The 14626-nt window shown below is 44.6% G+C and overlaps 1 protein-coding gene across 1 annotated transcript in view; it reads right to left on the reverse strand.

The window, feature by feature from the left end:
* rbm41 (RNA binding motif protein 41) overlaps positions 1-14626 on the reverse strand; it is a 28066-nt gene that overhangs the window by 13082 nt on the left and 358 nt on the right. The window contains exon 2 of the mRNA XM_085997819.1: positions 3592-3711. Coding sequence (XP_085853945.1) covers positions 3592-3711 — 120 coding nt within the window. The remainder of the gene's footprint in view (positions 1-3591; positions 3712-14626) is intronic.

The following is a 14626-nucleotide window of genomic DNA, read 5'->3' on the forward strand; positions in this document are numbered from 1 at the left end:
TAGCACAACTATAAAGTAATCTTATGATCACTCCCTTTCACTAATGGATTGCTTTTCAGACTTGAGGGTAGATGTGGATTTCTGTGCCAATGCAAGATCGCAAGATCCAAATCTCCGCTTCACTCCCACTCTGATCTCTCTGTCCTCGGCCTACTACATTGTTCCAATGAAGCTCAACGTAAGCTCGAGGAACAGCACCTCATCTTTCGATTGGGCACTTTACAGCCTGCCGGACTCAACATCGAGTTCAACAATTTCAGATAATAATCCCAGCCCCCATTTTTCATGCTGTATGATTTTTGCTATTCTTATTTGCAACATTTTATCTTTCCTGCCTCTTACAAAAGTACAGGATGTTCTTTCAATTCCTTCCCCCCCCCCCCCCCATCTCTGCACCTGCTTAATATCTGTTACATCTCCAGCTTTTTCCAGTTCTGATGAAGGGTCCCAGACCTGAAGCGTTAACTCTCTTTCTTTCTCCACGGATGCTGCCTGGCCTGCTGAGTATTTCCAGCATTTTCTGTTATTTCAGATTTCCAGCATCCGCAGTATCTTGCTATTGAAAGAATTGAGCTCAATTGTCTTAAATGCTTATTTCTCAAAATGTACCAGTGGCAACATAAAGCAGCAAAAACCAGATGTACATTAAAAAATGAGGGACAAAGGCACCAGGGAGGATTTGTTCAATGAACAACATTTAATGAACAAATGTTTCCACCATCACAGACATTGCCATTCAGAATGCCATTGTTTTCGGTCCCCACCACAAACTCCGTTCCCTGGCCACTGACTCCATCCCTCTCCCTAACATCTGCCTGAGGCTGAACCACACTGTTTGCAACCTTGGTGTCATATTTGACCCTGAAATGAGCTTCCGACCACTTATCCGCAGCATAACTAAGACTGCCTATTTCCACCTCTGTAACATCACCCATCTCCGCCCTTGCCTCAGCTCATCTGCTGCTGAAACCCTCATCCATGCCTTTGTTACCTCTAGACTTGACTATTCCAACGCACACCTGGCTGGTCTCTCACATTCTTCCCTACGTAACTTGAGGTCATCCAAAACTCAGCTGCCCGTGTCCTAACTCGCACCAAGTCCCGTTCACCCATCACCCCTGTACTCACTGACCTACATTGGCTCCCGGTTAAGCAACGTCTCAATTTCAAAATTCTCATCCTTGTTTTCAAATCCCTCCATGGCCTCGCCCCTCCCTATCTCTATAATCTCCTTCAGCCTCACAACCCCTCCCTGAGATATCTGTGCTCCTCTAATTCTACCCTATTGAGCATCCCCGATTTATAAATCGCTCAACCATTGGTGGCCTTGCCTTCTGAAATAAAAATAGAAAATGCTGGAAATACTCAGCAGGTCAGGCAGCATCTGTGGAGAGAGAAACAGTTAACGTTTCAGGTCGATGACCCTTCGTCAGAACTGGAAAAAGTTGGAGATGGATCAGGTTTTAAGCAAGTGCAGGGGCAGGGGGAGGGGGAGGAAAGAACAAAAGGGAAGGTCTGTGATAGGATGGAAGGCAGGAGAGATTAAGAGACAAGGGACGATGGTGCAAGGCAAAAGGAGATGGTAATGGGACAAGTTAAGAAACAAAAGATGGCTCTAGATGAAGTGTAAATGGCAATGGCAGAATGATTGACAGCTGCCATGTGAGAGAGAAAAAAAATGAAAAAAAAGATGGGGGCAGAGGTTATGGTCTGAAATTGTTGAATTCAGAAGGCTGTAAAGTGCCTAATCGAAAGATGAGGTGCTGTTCCTTGAGCTTACGTTGAGGTTCATTGGAACAGTGCAAGAGGCCGAGGACGGAGAAGTCAGAGTGGGAGTGGAGCAAAGAATTAAAGTGACAGGCTGTGCCTTCCGTTGCCTCGGCCCTAAGCTCTGGAATTCCCTGCCTAAACCTCTCCGCCTCTCTTTCCTCCTTTAAGACGCTCCTTCAAACCTACCTCTTTGACCAAACTTTTGGTCACCTGGTCTAATTTCTCAATAGCAAAATACTGCGGATGCTGGAAATCCGAAATAACAGAAAACCCTGGAAAAACTCAGCAGGCCAGGCAACATTCGTTGAGAGAGAAACCGAGTCAACGTTTCAGGTCGAAGACCCTTCGTCAGGACTGAGAAAAAAGCAGGAAATGAAACAGATTAAGCAGCAGGTTTGGGGGCTGGGAAAGGGGGGAGGGGGAGGAAAGAACAAAAGGGATGGTCCACCTCTCCCAGACCTTCCCTTTTGTTCTGTCATCCCCTCCCCCATTTCCCAGCCCCCAAACTTGCTGCTTAATCTGTTTCATTTCCTGCTTTTTTCTCAGTCCTGACAAAGGGTCTTCGACCTGAAACGTTGACTCCGTTTCTCTCTCCAAGGATGTTGCCTGGCCTGCTGAATTTTTCCAGCGTTTTCTGTTATTTTGGTCTAATTTCTCCTTATGTGACTCGGTGTCAAATTGTTTGTCTTTTAATACCCCTGTGCAGCGTCCTGGGACGTTTTACTACATTAAAGGCGCTATATAAATACAAGTTGTTGTTGAATAACTTGATGGGGGGGGGGGAAAAGGGAGAGATGAGAATGCTCTTCATCAACTGATTAGTGAACTGAGAGAGGAACCTAAAGCTACTTTTGAATTAAACGGTGCTCTTCCTCCAGCATCTATTCAAGTATTGCGAGAATGGACTGCAGGATTTCTTTAATCTTGTGCAGTACACAATGATAGTTGGGATGGTGCTAAGACTACAATTCCTCAATCGTTTTCGGATCAGTTAAAAGCATTTACTAAACTCCACACAAGCTCACATCTGTTTGGAGGCAAGAAAGTATTATGTACACTGTTGCATTTGTGGGGGAATTTAAGACAATGAAATAATTCTGGTTACTTATAAAGGTATCACTGTTAGCTGCTTCTGTCCATTCCATACTTTCTGTTGGTGCCACTCGGTTTGGAAGGCTGCCCTGTTGGGAGCTATAAAATTGCTTTGATTAGTAGAATTGGGCCACATGAAAGTGACCAACCCACTCTAGATAAAAGAACATTTTAATTTAGTTGGCAGCTACAGTTCCCACTTCAGTGGAGAAAGAGCCATGCTGCAAGAGACTGAATGCATTCAGCGCTAATTAGCACTATGGAGCACATTAATGGCAATCCCAACATTTTAAACCTTCTAAAAAGACTGCAACCATATTGAAATTTAAATTAAACTCATTTAGTTCAGTAGGCTGGGTCTTCATTTAGGATCTCATTGTACAAATAAATCCTAATTTAAACTCCAGAAGAAAATGTTTGGAAAAAAAGGGCAAGGCAAAAAAATCTGTTGAGATAAAAACAAAAATTGTTAGGAATCTGAAATAAAGACAGAAAATGCTGGAAATGCACAGAAGATCCATCAGCATCTAATAAAGGGTCTCAACAAGAACATTAACCTATCTTCTCTTCAGATGCTGATAGACCTCCTGAGTATTTCTAGCATTTTCTATTTTTATTAATTTTGAAAATATTATTGATTATAAAAATGTACAAAACCATTAATTTTATTATTTCATGCTATTCATACAAAAACAAAAGTTATTTTGTTAAAAATGTTAGTATACTCACTCTTCAAGTGTTACTGTTGTGTCGAGCTGGTGCTTCAATAGGTTTTGTAACTGCCTTTCTCCTTCTGTTTCCAGCTCCTCTGGCTCAACGTCCTCATCACAACAAATACGACTGCTAACCCTAAAATGGTAATGGACAAAGAGAGGTGGTACTGCTCACATTACACCAAGATAAAACATTACAAGGGCACAACTAGTGCTGTGAGATTGGACACAAGCTCATGGCCCAAGTGATGAGTTGCTCATTTCTGCTATGCATTCAGGATAAAATTAAAAGCCACATTTAATTTTCATCAGCAGAAATATATAAGGCTTATCTGATTTCCTTCATTTATAACACTACAAAAATATTTTCTGTTTGAAAATGTACTCCACTATTAAAATGGAGCATCTCGCCAGGAGGTGATAAACCTATTCCCATTTCAACTTCTGAGACTGACATTAATCTACTTGTGATTTCTCTTGTCAGCAGTGATAGAGCGGATATTCTAATCATCCCGGTGACCAGGATAGATCTGCTGGATTTTTGAGTTTAGGCTGAAATATTAAGGTCTGACTGGAGTTAATATTATTATAACATGAATATCTTTTCAGTCTGCTTCTGGGAGGAGCATATAAAACAGGTGGAAAATATTGTTCTTAAAAAGGCAGGAACTGTTTGTGGGAAATAAGTTAAATAGGCACTATCTTCACATAAAGGTCTTTGATTTTTGTGTTTGGCAAACACAAAGTAACACGTATTTAGCAGAGCCTTTCTGTATGTCAATCAAAAACATGATGCAAATAATATTATGTGCATCAGTGCCCAACAGAAACATCATTGAAAGGAAATCGACTCATGGCAGTTTTTCCTCCCCGTAGATAAGCCACCAATGACCATTCACCTACATGGCCCTCGGTGTGTGCAAGTGAAAGCTCAACTCCCAAATAATAATGCCAAAATAGTTCTGTGAGATAAGCATTGTTTATTTTGGATCTCCAAACACAAAAATGAAAACAACAATTAAAGAAGAAAACTTGAAGATAAGTATCAATGATTAAGCTCACTTAATGAACGTCTTTGGTTTCATTATCAATAACTCTCAGTCTCTGCAGTATTCCTGTAAACTTTGAAGCACTAAAACCATGTGGTAGTCTCTGAATAAAGAGACTTTCAATTATATAGCGCCTTTCATAACCACTGGACGTCGCAAAGCGCTTTACAGCCAATGAAGTATCTCTGAAGCCTAATCACTGTTGTAAAGTAGGAAACACAGCAGCCAATTTGCACACAGCAAGCTCCCACAAACAGCAATGAGATAATGACCAGATAATCTGTTTTAATGATGTTGATTGAGGGATAAATATTGACCAGGACATCAGGGCTAACTCTCCTGCTCTTCTTCAAAATAGTGCCATGGGATCTTTTACACCCACCTGAGAGAGCAGACAGGGCCTGGGTTTAATGTCTCATCTGAAAGACGGCACCACTGACAATGCAGCACTCCCTCAGTACTGCACTGGAGTGTCAGCCTAGATTTTTGTGCTCAAGTCTCTGGAGTGGGACTTGAACCCACAACCTTTTGACTCGGAGGCGAGGGTGCTACCAACTGAGCCACGGCTGACACGTAATAAGTAGCAATTACCTGTAGTTATCATCCTCCTTTCCAAGAGCAATCCTACCACTGGTAGAACATTACTACTATATATTGATGACACCACTAGTGCAATTAGAAAAAAGTTTTACTAGATTGATATTCCCCAATAAATCAAGTAAAACTGGTTTTCCTAATTGCAGTAGTAATTTGTCTCAATCTGCTTCCCTTTTTCTTCTGAAGCCACTGATTCAGACGGGTACAGCTCTACTGGCAACTACAGTCTCCAGCCATTCTTCATTTGCTCCTCCCATAGAAACATAGAAGATAGGAGCAGGAGTAGGCCATTCTGCCCCTCGAGCCTGCTCCGCCATTCAATGAGATCATGGCTGATCATCCAAATTCAGTACCCTGTCCCTGCCTTCTCCCCATATCCCTTGATCCCTATAGTCTTAATAAATATATCTAACTCCTTCTTGAACATATTTAATGAATTGGCCTCCACTGCCTTCTGTGGTAGAGAATTCCATAGGTTCACCACTCTCTGGGTGAAGAAATTCTTCCTCATCTCTGTCCTAAATGGCTTACCCCTTATCCTTAAGACTGTGACCCCCGGTTCTGGACTCCCCAGCCATCGGGAACATCCTTCCTGCCTCTAGTCTGTCTAGTCCTGTTAGAATTTTATAAGTTTCAATGAGATCCCCTCTCATTCTTCTAAACTCCAGCGAGTATAAGCCCAATCCACCCAATCTCTCCTCATACCATTTGCCTTCTTAACCGCCTGCTGCACCTACATGCTTACCTTCAGCGACTGGTGCACAAGGACAGCCAGGTCTCATTGCACTTCCCCTTCTCCCAATCTATTGCCGTTCAGATAATAATCTGCCTGCCTGTTTTTGCCACCAAAGTGGATAACCTCGCATTTATCCACATTGTACTGCATCTGCCATGCTTCTGCCCAATCACGCAACCTGTCCAAATCATACTGGAGTTTCTCGGCATCCTCCTCACAGCATACACGCCCACCCAGCTTTGTGTCGTCTGCAAACTTGGAGATATTACATCTAGTTCCCTCATCTAGATCATTTATAAATATAAATATTGTGAATAGCTGGGGTCCTAGCACCGATCCCTGCGGTACCCCGCTAGTCACTGCCTGCCACTCGGAAAAAGACCCGTTTATTCCAACTTGTTGTGTATGTACCTTTAAGGGAATAACTGGTCTTAGACTACAGTACCAGCAGTAACCACCCCTGTATAAAAGGCCCTAGCAGGCTTCTGTAGTTTCAGTTTCAAGCTGCCTCTTGTTCAGTAAAGTACCTGTTAAACTGTTCTCCCGAAGTCCGTATATTATTGAGGCGCGGACTTTACAGTGGCGACGAGTAAGTTCGAACTCACCTGCAGTGTGGCATCATCTCACGGGGATCTCGCCTGAAAGGAAGGTCCTGGAAGGTCGTAGTCTGAGCAACGGGCGTCGACCGAGGGCAACCGCCCAAAGAATCCATTGGTGTTTGGAGAATTGCGGGAGAGACTGTGGTTCCAGCGAATCGTGCTGGTAGCAGGTAGCGCGCTGACCCTTCCGGACTGCGGCGGGCTCAAGCTCGATCGAGCGGCTCTACAAATCGGGCCGCGCAGCGTCGCCGGGAAAAGAAAACGAGAGAGAGGGTGGAGCGCATAGGGCGCGGTCGGTGCTCGAGAACAGGACAGCGGAGAGAAACTAAACGGGGGGGGGGGAAGGAAAGCGAGACGCGCCGAAGCTGCGGGTCGCCGCCATTACCCTGTAGAACGCTAGGAGCAGCGTGGCAGTAAGGGGAAGAAGCAAAAGCACGGGAGGCGCCATTTTATTCCATTGGGGAAGAAGCAAAAGCGCGGGAGGCGCCATTTAAAATCGCCCAAGATGCCAAAAAGTGGCAATATCACTGCTTTTGACAACGAGGTAGAAGACTGGACCACGTATGTAGAAAGAATTGAAGTGTACTGCAAGGCAAATGAGGTGGCTGATGGAAAGAGGGCGTCGGTATTATTAAATCTGATGGGTGCGAGTACGTACAGCCTATTGCGGAATTTAATTACCCCCAGCTAAACCAATGGAGAAAAGTTTTGAGGAGATTGTTCATATCTTACAGGAACATCTAAGCCCTACACCACTGCTGATAGCAGAAAGATTCAAGTTCCATGAAAGAAACCAACACAAAGATGAGAGCAATACTGACTATCTTACGGAACTACGCAAGTTATCGAAGCACTGCCAGTTCGGAGCAGGACTGGCAGACACCTTACGGGATAAGTTTGGCTGCGGGCTCCAGTGAAGGAACCCAGAAACGACTACTTTCAAAAAAGGACCTGACGCTAGAACAGGCTTTCAGCGTGGCAGTATCCTACGAAGCAGCAGCACGGGGAGCTGCGGAAATACAACAGAAACCACAAGAATACAGCGCTAACGAAATGGCGTATGGAGCCAAAAAGTGCTATCGCTGCGGCAGAACAACCTATGAGCAGAAGGACTGCTGGTTTAAAGACAAAATATGCAGGCAATGCGGGAAAATGGGACATATAGCAAGAGTCTGCAGGTCGGGAAAGAAGACCAACACGACAAGAACTACTAAGGAACAGTACAGGAAAGTAAAGAAACTGGCAGATAGTAGTTCAGAAGATCAGGAGAGTGATAAGGACTCCGGGAGCAGGCGACTAAGTTGTTTAAAGTTACACAACGTGATCGCAAAAGAAGATCACCGAACCATTTGGGTCACCCTCATGATAGCAGGGTCCCCAGTGAAGATGGAATTGGACACAGGATCAGCCCTAACTGTCATGAATCGACGAGACTATGAGCGGCTATTCTCACACATACCCTTATAGGACACATCCATTGTATTGAAGACATACACTGGGCAAAAGGTCTACCCCAGAGGAAAAATAAGGGTGCCAGTTGAATATAACGGAAAGGAAACACAGAAACTATACATGTATATACTACGAGATGGAGGACCACCATTATTGGGACGTGAATGGATCCGAAGACTACAATTGGATTGGCATTCCATTCTGGCACTAACTGTGACTGACAAAAAAGATGATGACGTTGCACCTGGACGTCTGTCACAAATTCTATCTGAGCGGAAGAGGTGTTCCAACAAGGACTTGGGACTCTAAAAGGAGTAAAGGCAACCATAAAGATTGAGGATAATGCAACCCCAAAATTTTTCAAGGCCAGACCGGTGCCATACGTGATACGCCCAGCTGTGGAAGCTGAGCTGGAGAGTCTGGGGGTGCTGTCTAAGGTGGACTGGAGCGAGTGGGCCACACCCATCGTTCCTGTAATGAAGAAAGCATTGAGCAGCACGCCTGGGGAGCCAAGGAAGGTTCGCATCTGTGGGGACTTCAAGGTGACTGTGAACCCACTCCTGCACGCAGTACAGTATCCGCTTCCGCTGATAGAAGATATTTTCGCCTCACCATCTGGAGGGAAACGTTTTACAAAGATTGACCTGGCTCAAGCCTATCTACAAATGGAGGTGGAAGAAGCATCTAGGAAATACCTCACGATAAACACTCACAAAGGCCTTTACCAGTACAATCGACTGGTATTTGGGGTAGCATCGGCCCCGGCTATGTGGCAGAGAGCAATGGAACAAGTCCTGCAAGGGATCCCGGGGACCCAGTGTTATTTGAGCGACATCCTGGTTACGGGCGAAAATGACAATGAACACCTTGCCAACCTGGAACAGGTGCTCACGAGATTGCAGGAATATGGGCTACGAGCCAACCGTCCCAAATGCGAGTTCTTCAGGAGACAAATCTCGTATTGTGGCCACATGATTGATGAGGAAGGGTTGCATAAGTCGCCGGACAAGATTGAGGCTGTAGTCAAGGCTCCAGCACCAGAAAATGTGTCGCAACTGAGGTCGTTCCTCGGGTTGGTGAACTACTACCATAAGTTCTTGCCGAATTTATCTACAATTCTGCACCCACTGAACGCCCTCCTTCAAACTGGTGTAACATGGAAATGGAGTGATGAGTGTAAGCGTGCCTTTCAGGAATGTAAATGCCAAATCACTTCAAAAGAAGTATTGGCCCACTACAACCCAACACTACCGATTCGGTTGGCATGTGATGCGTCTCCTTACAGCATTGGAGCGGTGCTGTCACACAAATTCCGTGACGGTTCAGAGAGGCCAATAGCCTTTGCATCGCGCTCGCTAACCTCAGCCGAGCGTAACTACGCCCAGATTGACAGGGAGGCCCTCAGCCTGGTGTGGGGGGTGAAGAAGTTCAATCACTATCTGCACGGGCAGAAATTCACCCTACTGACTGATCATCAACCCCTGGTCTCAATTTTTAACCCAAAGAAGGGCGTTCCGGTGATGACGGCGCAACGGCTGCAAAGATGGTCACTTTTTCTAGGGGCACATCAGTATGACAGAGTACAAAGGTACGAAACAACATGGAAACGCTGATGGGCTGTCGCGCCTACCGTTGCCTACGGCGGAAGAAGCACCTGCAGTGGACCCGGTGGAGATATTCCATGCGACCACAGTCGAATGTTTGCTTGTTACAAACGCAAGTATTGAGAAGGAAACCCGAAATGACCCGACACTCCTCTCGGGTCTATGATTTGACGGTGACGGGATGGCCAGCATATGGCGACTCACTGTTGCCAGCATTCTCGCCAAGGAGGGAACAGCTGTCAGTGTGCCGTGGATCCCGAGTGGTAATTCCACCCAAGTTGAGAGATAGAGTATTCAATGAGCTTCACGAGGGTCATCTGGGAGGGGTAAAAATGAAGAGCCTAGCCAGGGCGTTTGTGTGGTGGCCGGGAATCGATAAAGAAATCGAGGATATGACCAAGAGATGCACAGGATGCCAGAAGATCCAAAACGCTCCACCACAGGCCCCGCTACATCCATGGGAGTGGCCCTCATCTCCATGGCAACGGGTACACATTGATTTCGCTGGTCCATTTATGGACTCAATGTTCCTAATCGCTGTGGACGCCCATTCGAAATGGCCAGAGGTCATTAAAATGTCCTCCACCACCACGGAGAAAACTATTGCAGTCCTAAGGACCATCTTCGCCAGGAATGGGTTGCCAGAACAGATCTGTTCCGACAATGGCCCACAGTTTGTGTCTGAGGATTTCCGGAGGTTCCTGAAGAATAATGGGGTGAAACATTACACATCTGCCCCATATTATCCAGCCACAAATGGATTGGCTGAGAGGTTTGTTCAGACCTTTAAAAAGGCCATAAAGGCAATGTATAATGACGACATAACACTAACACAAGGTGGATAACTTCCTGTTTGCTTACCGGAATACGACACATGCAGTAACCAACCAAACTCCAGCCGTACTGTTTCAACCGGAGACTAAGATGTCGCTTGGATTTGCTCAAACCAAACATAAGACGAGATGTTGAGGATAAGCAGTTCCAGCACATAAATGGGAAGCCAACCAGGAGCTTCAAGATAGGGCAACCAGTCTTGGCCCGCGATTACCGAACAGAAAAATGGCAGCCAGGCAAGATATGCACACAGCAGGGACCACTAATGTACACAGTTGACGTTGGAGAGAGCATCGTGAGACGCCATGCTGACCAGATTCTAGAGTCACAGGAACAAGCCAAACCTGTACCACAAGCATGTGCACCTGGTAATGAGCCCGAAGTACAGATTGCGTCTACCTCAAGCAGGGGTATTGGAAGCTGACGAACCAACCAATGACAATGAGCCAGAATTGACTCCACCGCCAGAACAGGATACTCGAGAAAGGCGCTATCCAGTCCGGATCAGGAAGCCTCCTCAAAGACTGAACTTATAAATGACTATTTCAGTTGATGTATATATTACTGAGAAAATTGTAATTGTAATTAGTTATTATTCAGTTGTTAAATGAATGTTATGTACTGTTTATCTGAAAGGAGAGGAATTGTTGTGTATGTACCTTTTAAGGGAATAACTGGTCTTAGACTGCAGTACCGGCAGTGACCACCCCTGTATAAAAGGCCCTAGCAGGCTTCTGTAGTTTCAGTTTCAAGCTGCCTCTTGTTCAGTAAAGTACCTGTTAAACTGTTCTCCCGAAGTCCGTATATTATTGAGGCACAGACTTTACACAACTCTTTGCTTCCTGTCTGACAGCCAGTTCTCTATCCAAGTCAGTACCTTGCCTCCAATCCGATGTGCCTTAACTTTACACGCTAATCTCTTATGCGGGACCTTATCGAAAGCCTTCTGAAAGTCCAAATACACCACATCCACTGGTTCTCCCTTATCTATTCTACCAGGTACATCCTCAAAAAATTCCAGTAGATTGGTCGAGCACAATTTACCTTTTGTAAATCCATGTTAACTTTGTACGATCCTGTCACTGTTTTCCAAGTGCTCTGCTATTACATTACATCTTTTATAATGGACTCTAGCATTTTCGCCACTACCGATGTCAGGCTTACCGGTCTATAATTCCCCGTTTTCTCTCTACCACAATTTTTGAATAGTGGGGTAACATTAGCTACCCTCCAATCCATGGGAACTGTTCCAGAGTCTATCGAATTTTTGAAGATGACCAGCAATGCATCTACTATTTCTACGGCCACTTTCTTAAGTACCCTAGGATGTAGATTATCAGGCCCTGGGGATTTATCGGCCTTCAATCCCGTCAATTTCCCTAACACCATTTCCCTACAAATACTGATTTCTTTCAGTTCCTCCCTCTCATTAGTCCCTATGTTCCCCGACATCTTTGGGAGGTTATTTGTGTCCTCCTTTGTGAAGACAGAACCAAAGTATGTATTTAATTGGTCTGCCATTTCTTTGTTTCCCATTCTAAATTCCCCTGATTCTGACTGCAAGGGACCTACGCTTGACTTCACCAATCTTTTTCTCTTCACATATCTATTAAGCAGACTGTGCAAAAATATTCATTATAACCTGCTTAACCTATAAAAGCAAGTTATCAGACCATAGAGAACATTATAGCCAAGTCCAATCCTGTTGTCACCGTATATCCATATAACACACACACACTTCCAGGAGCAATCACTGCATAGAGATCCGGAGTGGGAACCCTGGTTGATATTTCCCCTCCCCAGTCCAGGGATTCGGAGGCTCACTGAAGCACTCCCATCACCACGTAGAAACATAGAAGATAGGAACAGAAGTAGGCCCCTCGAGCCTGCTCCGCCATTCAATGAGATCATGGCTGATCATCCAAATTCAGTACCCTGTCCCTGCCTTCTCCCCATATCCCTTGAGCCTTAAGAAATATATCCAACTCTTTCTTGAATATATTTAATGAATTGGCCTCTACTACCTTCTTTGGCAGAGAATTCCACAGATTCACCACTCTCTGGGTGAAGAAATTCCTCCTCATTTCTGTCCTAAATGGCTTACCCCTTATCTTAGGCTGTGACCCCTGGTTCTGGACTCCCCAACCATTGGGAACATCCTTCCAGCATCTAGTCCTGTTAGAATTTTATAAGTTTCGATGAGATCCCCTCTCATTCTTCTAAACTCCAGCAAGTACAAGCCCAATCGACCCAATCTCTCCTCATACGTCATTCCTGCCATCCCAGGTATCAGCCTGGTGAATCTTCGCTGCACTCCTTCCATGGCAAGAACATCCTTCCTCAGATAAGGCGACCAAAACTGCACACAATACTCAAGATGTGGTCTCACCAAGGCCCTGTACAACTGCAGCAAGACATCCTTGTTCCTGTACTCAAACCCTCTCGCTACGAAGGCCAACATACCATTTGCCTTCTTAACCGCCTGCTGCACCTGCATGCTTACCTTCAGCGACTGGTGCACAAAGACACCCAGGTCTCGTTGCACTTCCGCTTCTCGCAATCTATTGCCATTTAGATAATCTACCTTCCTGTTTTTGACACCAAAGTGGATAACCTCGCATTTATCCACGTTATATTGCATCTGCCATGCTTCTGCCCAATCACCCAACCTGTCCAAATCATACTGGAGTTTCTCGGCATCCTCCTCATAGCACACACGCCCACCCAGCTTTGTGTTGTCTGCAAACTTGGAGATATTACATCTAGTTCCCTCGTCCAGATCATTAATATATATTGTGACTAGCTGGGGTCCAAGGACCGATCTCTGTGGTACCCCACTAGTCACTGCCTGCCACTCGGAAAAAGAGCCGTTTATTCCAACTCTTTGCTTTCTGTCTGCCAACCAGTTCTCTATCCAAGTCAATACCTTGCCCCCAATCCCATGTGCCTTTAATTGTACACGCTAATCTCTTATACGGGACCTTATCGAAAGCCTTTTGAAAATCCAAATACACCACATCCACTGGTTCTCCCTTACCTATTTTACCAGTTACATCCTCAAAAAATTCCAGTAGATTAGTCAAGCATGATTTACCTTTTGTAAAGCCATGTTGACTTTGTCCGATCCGGTCACTTTTTTCCCCAAGTGCTCTGATATTACATCCTTTATAATGGACTCTAGCATTTTCCCCACTACCGATGTCAGGCTTACCGGTCTGTAATTCCCTGTTTTCTCTCTACCACCCTTTTTGAACAGTGGGGTAACATCAGCTACCCTCCAATCCATGGGAACTGTTCCAAAGTCTATCGAATTTTGGAAGATGACCAGCAATGCATCTACTATTTCTCGGGCCACTTCCTTAAGTACCCTAGGATGTAGATTATCAGGCCCTGGGGATTTATCGGCCCTCAATCCCATCAATTTCCCTAACACCATTTCCCTACAAATACTGATTTCTATCAGTTCCTCCCTTTCATTAGACCCTATGTTCCCCGACATCTTTGGGAGGTTTACCACCTCAGATAAGATCTGTTAACAGCCCAATCAGAGATCAGACCTGGGACTTTTATAGTATCTATGGAACACAACATATGGTTGGTTTACCCTCAAATTAATGGGAAGCTACAGCGATTACAATTTATCTTTAGTTTTAAAACAAAGACAATAATAGTATACTTTACACTTTGCCAGGCCTACAATATTGGAATTGCATCAGCAAAGAAAGCTCAAAGCTGCATGCTCATGTACACCTATAATGTACTGCAAAGACAAACAATAGATTCACAACTGTATTCCTGTATCTGCTTCTCCTGGTTGATGGAGACTGGCATGAACAACTATTTTAAGATACCCAACCTTAAATTTTCAGCCTTTTCAACAGAATTGCCAAGGTCAATTGGAGACAATGAACTATTTTTAATAAAACTGTAACACACTCAGTGAACAATTTAAAAACACTAATTATGACTGGGAATAGGCGAGACTCAGCAGTTTAAATATAGTTATAATACACATATATGTAGATATACACACACACATCAGAAATCTTACGACGAAACAAAAGGAAAGCAAACAATGCCTTGGGGCAAGTTTTTTTCATATTAAAAACGTATGTAGGTTCAAATTAAGCAGAAGGTTTAATTTTAATTTTTGAAAAGCATGAAATGTCATTGTGAGCAG

This window comes from Somniosus microcephalus, chromosome 1 (genome assembly GCF_052327205.1).
Source record: "Somniosus microcephalus isolate GS21.2 chromosome 1, FLI_Smic_1.0, whole genome shotgun sequence".
Classification (NCBI taxonomy): Eukaryota; Metazoa; Chordata; class Chondrichthyes; order Squaliformes; family Somniosidae; genus Somniosus; species Somniosus microcephalus.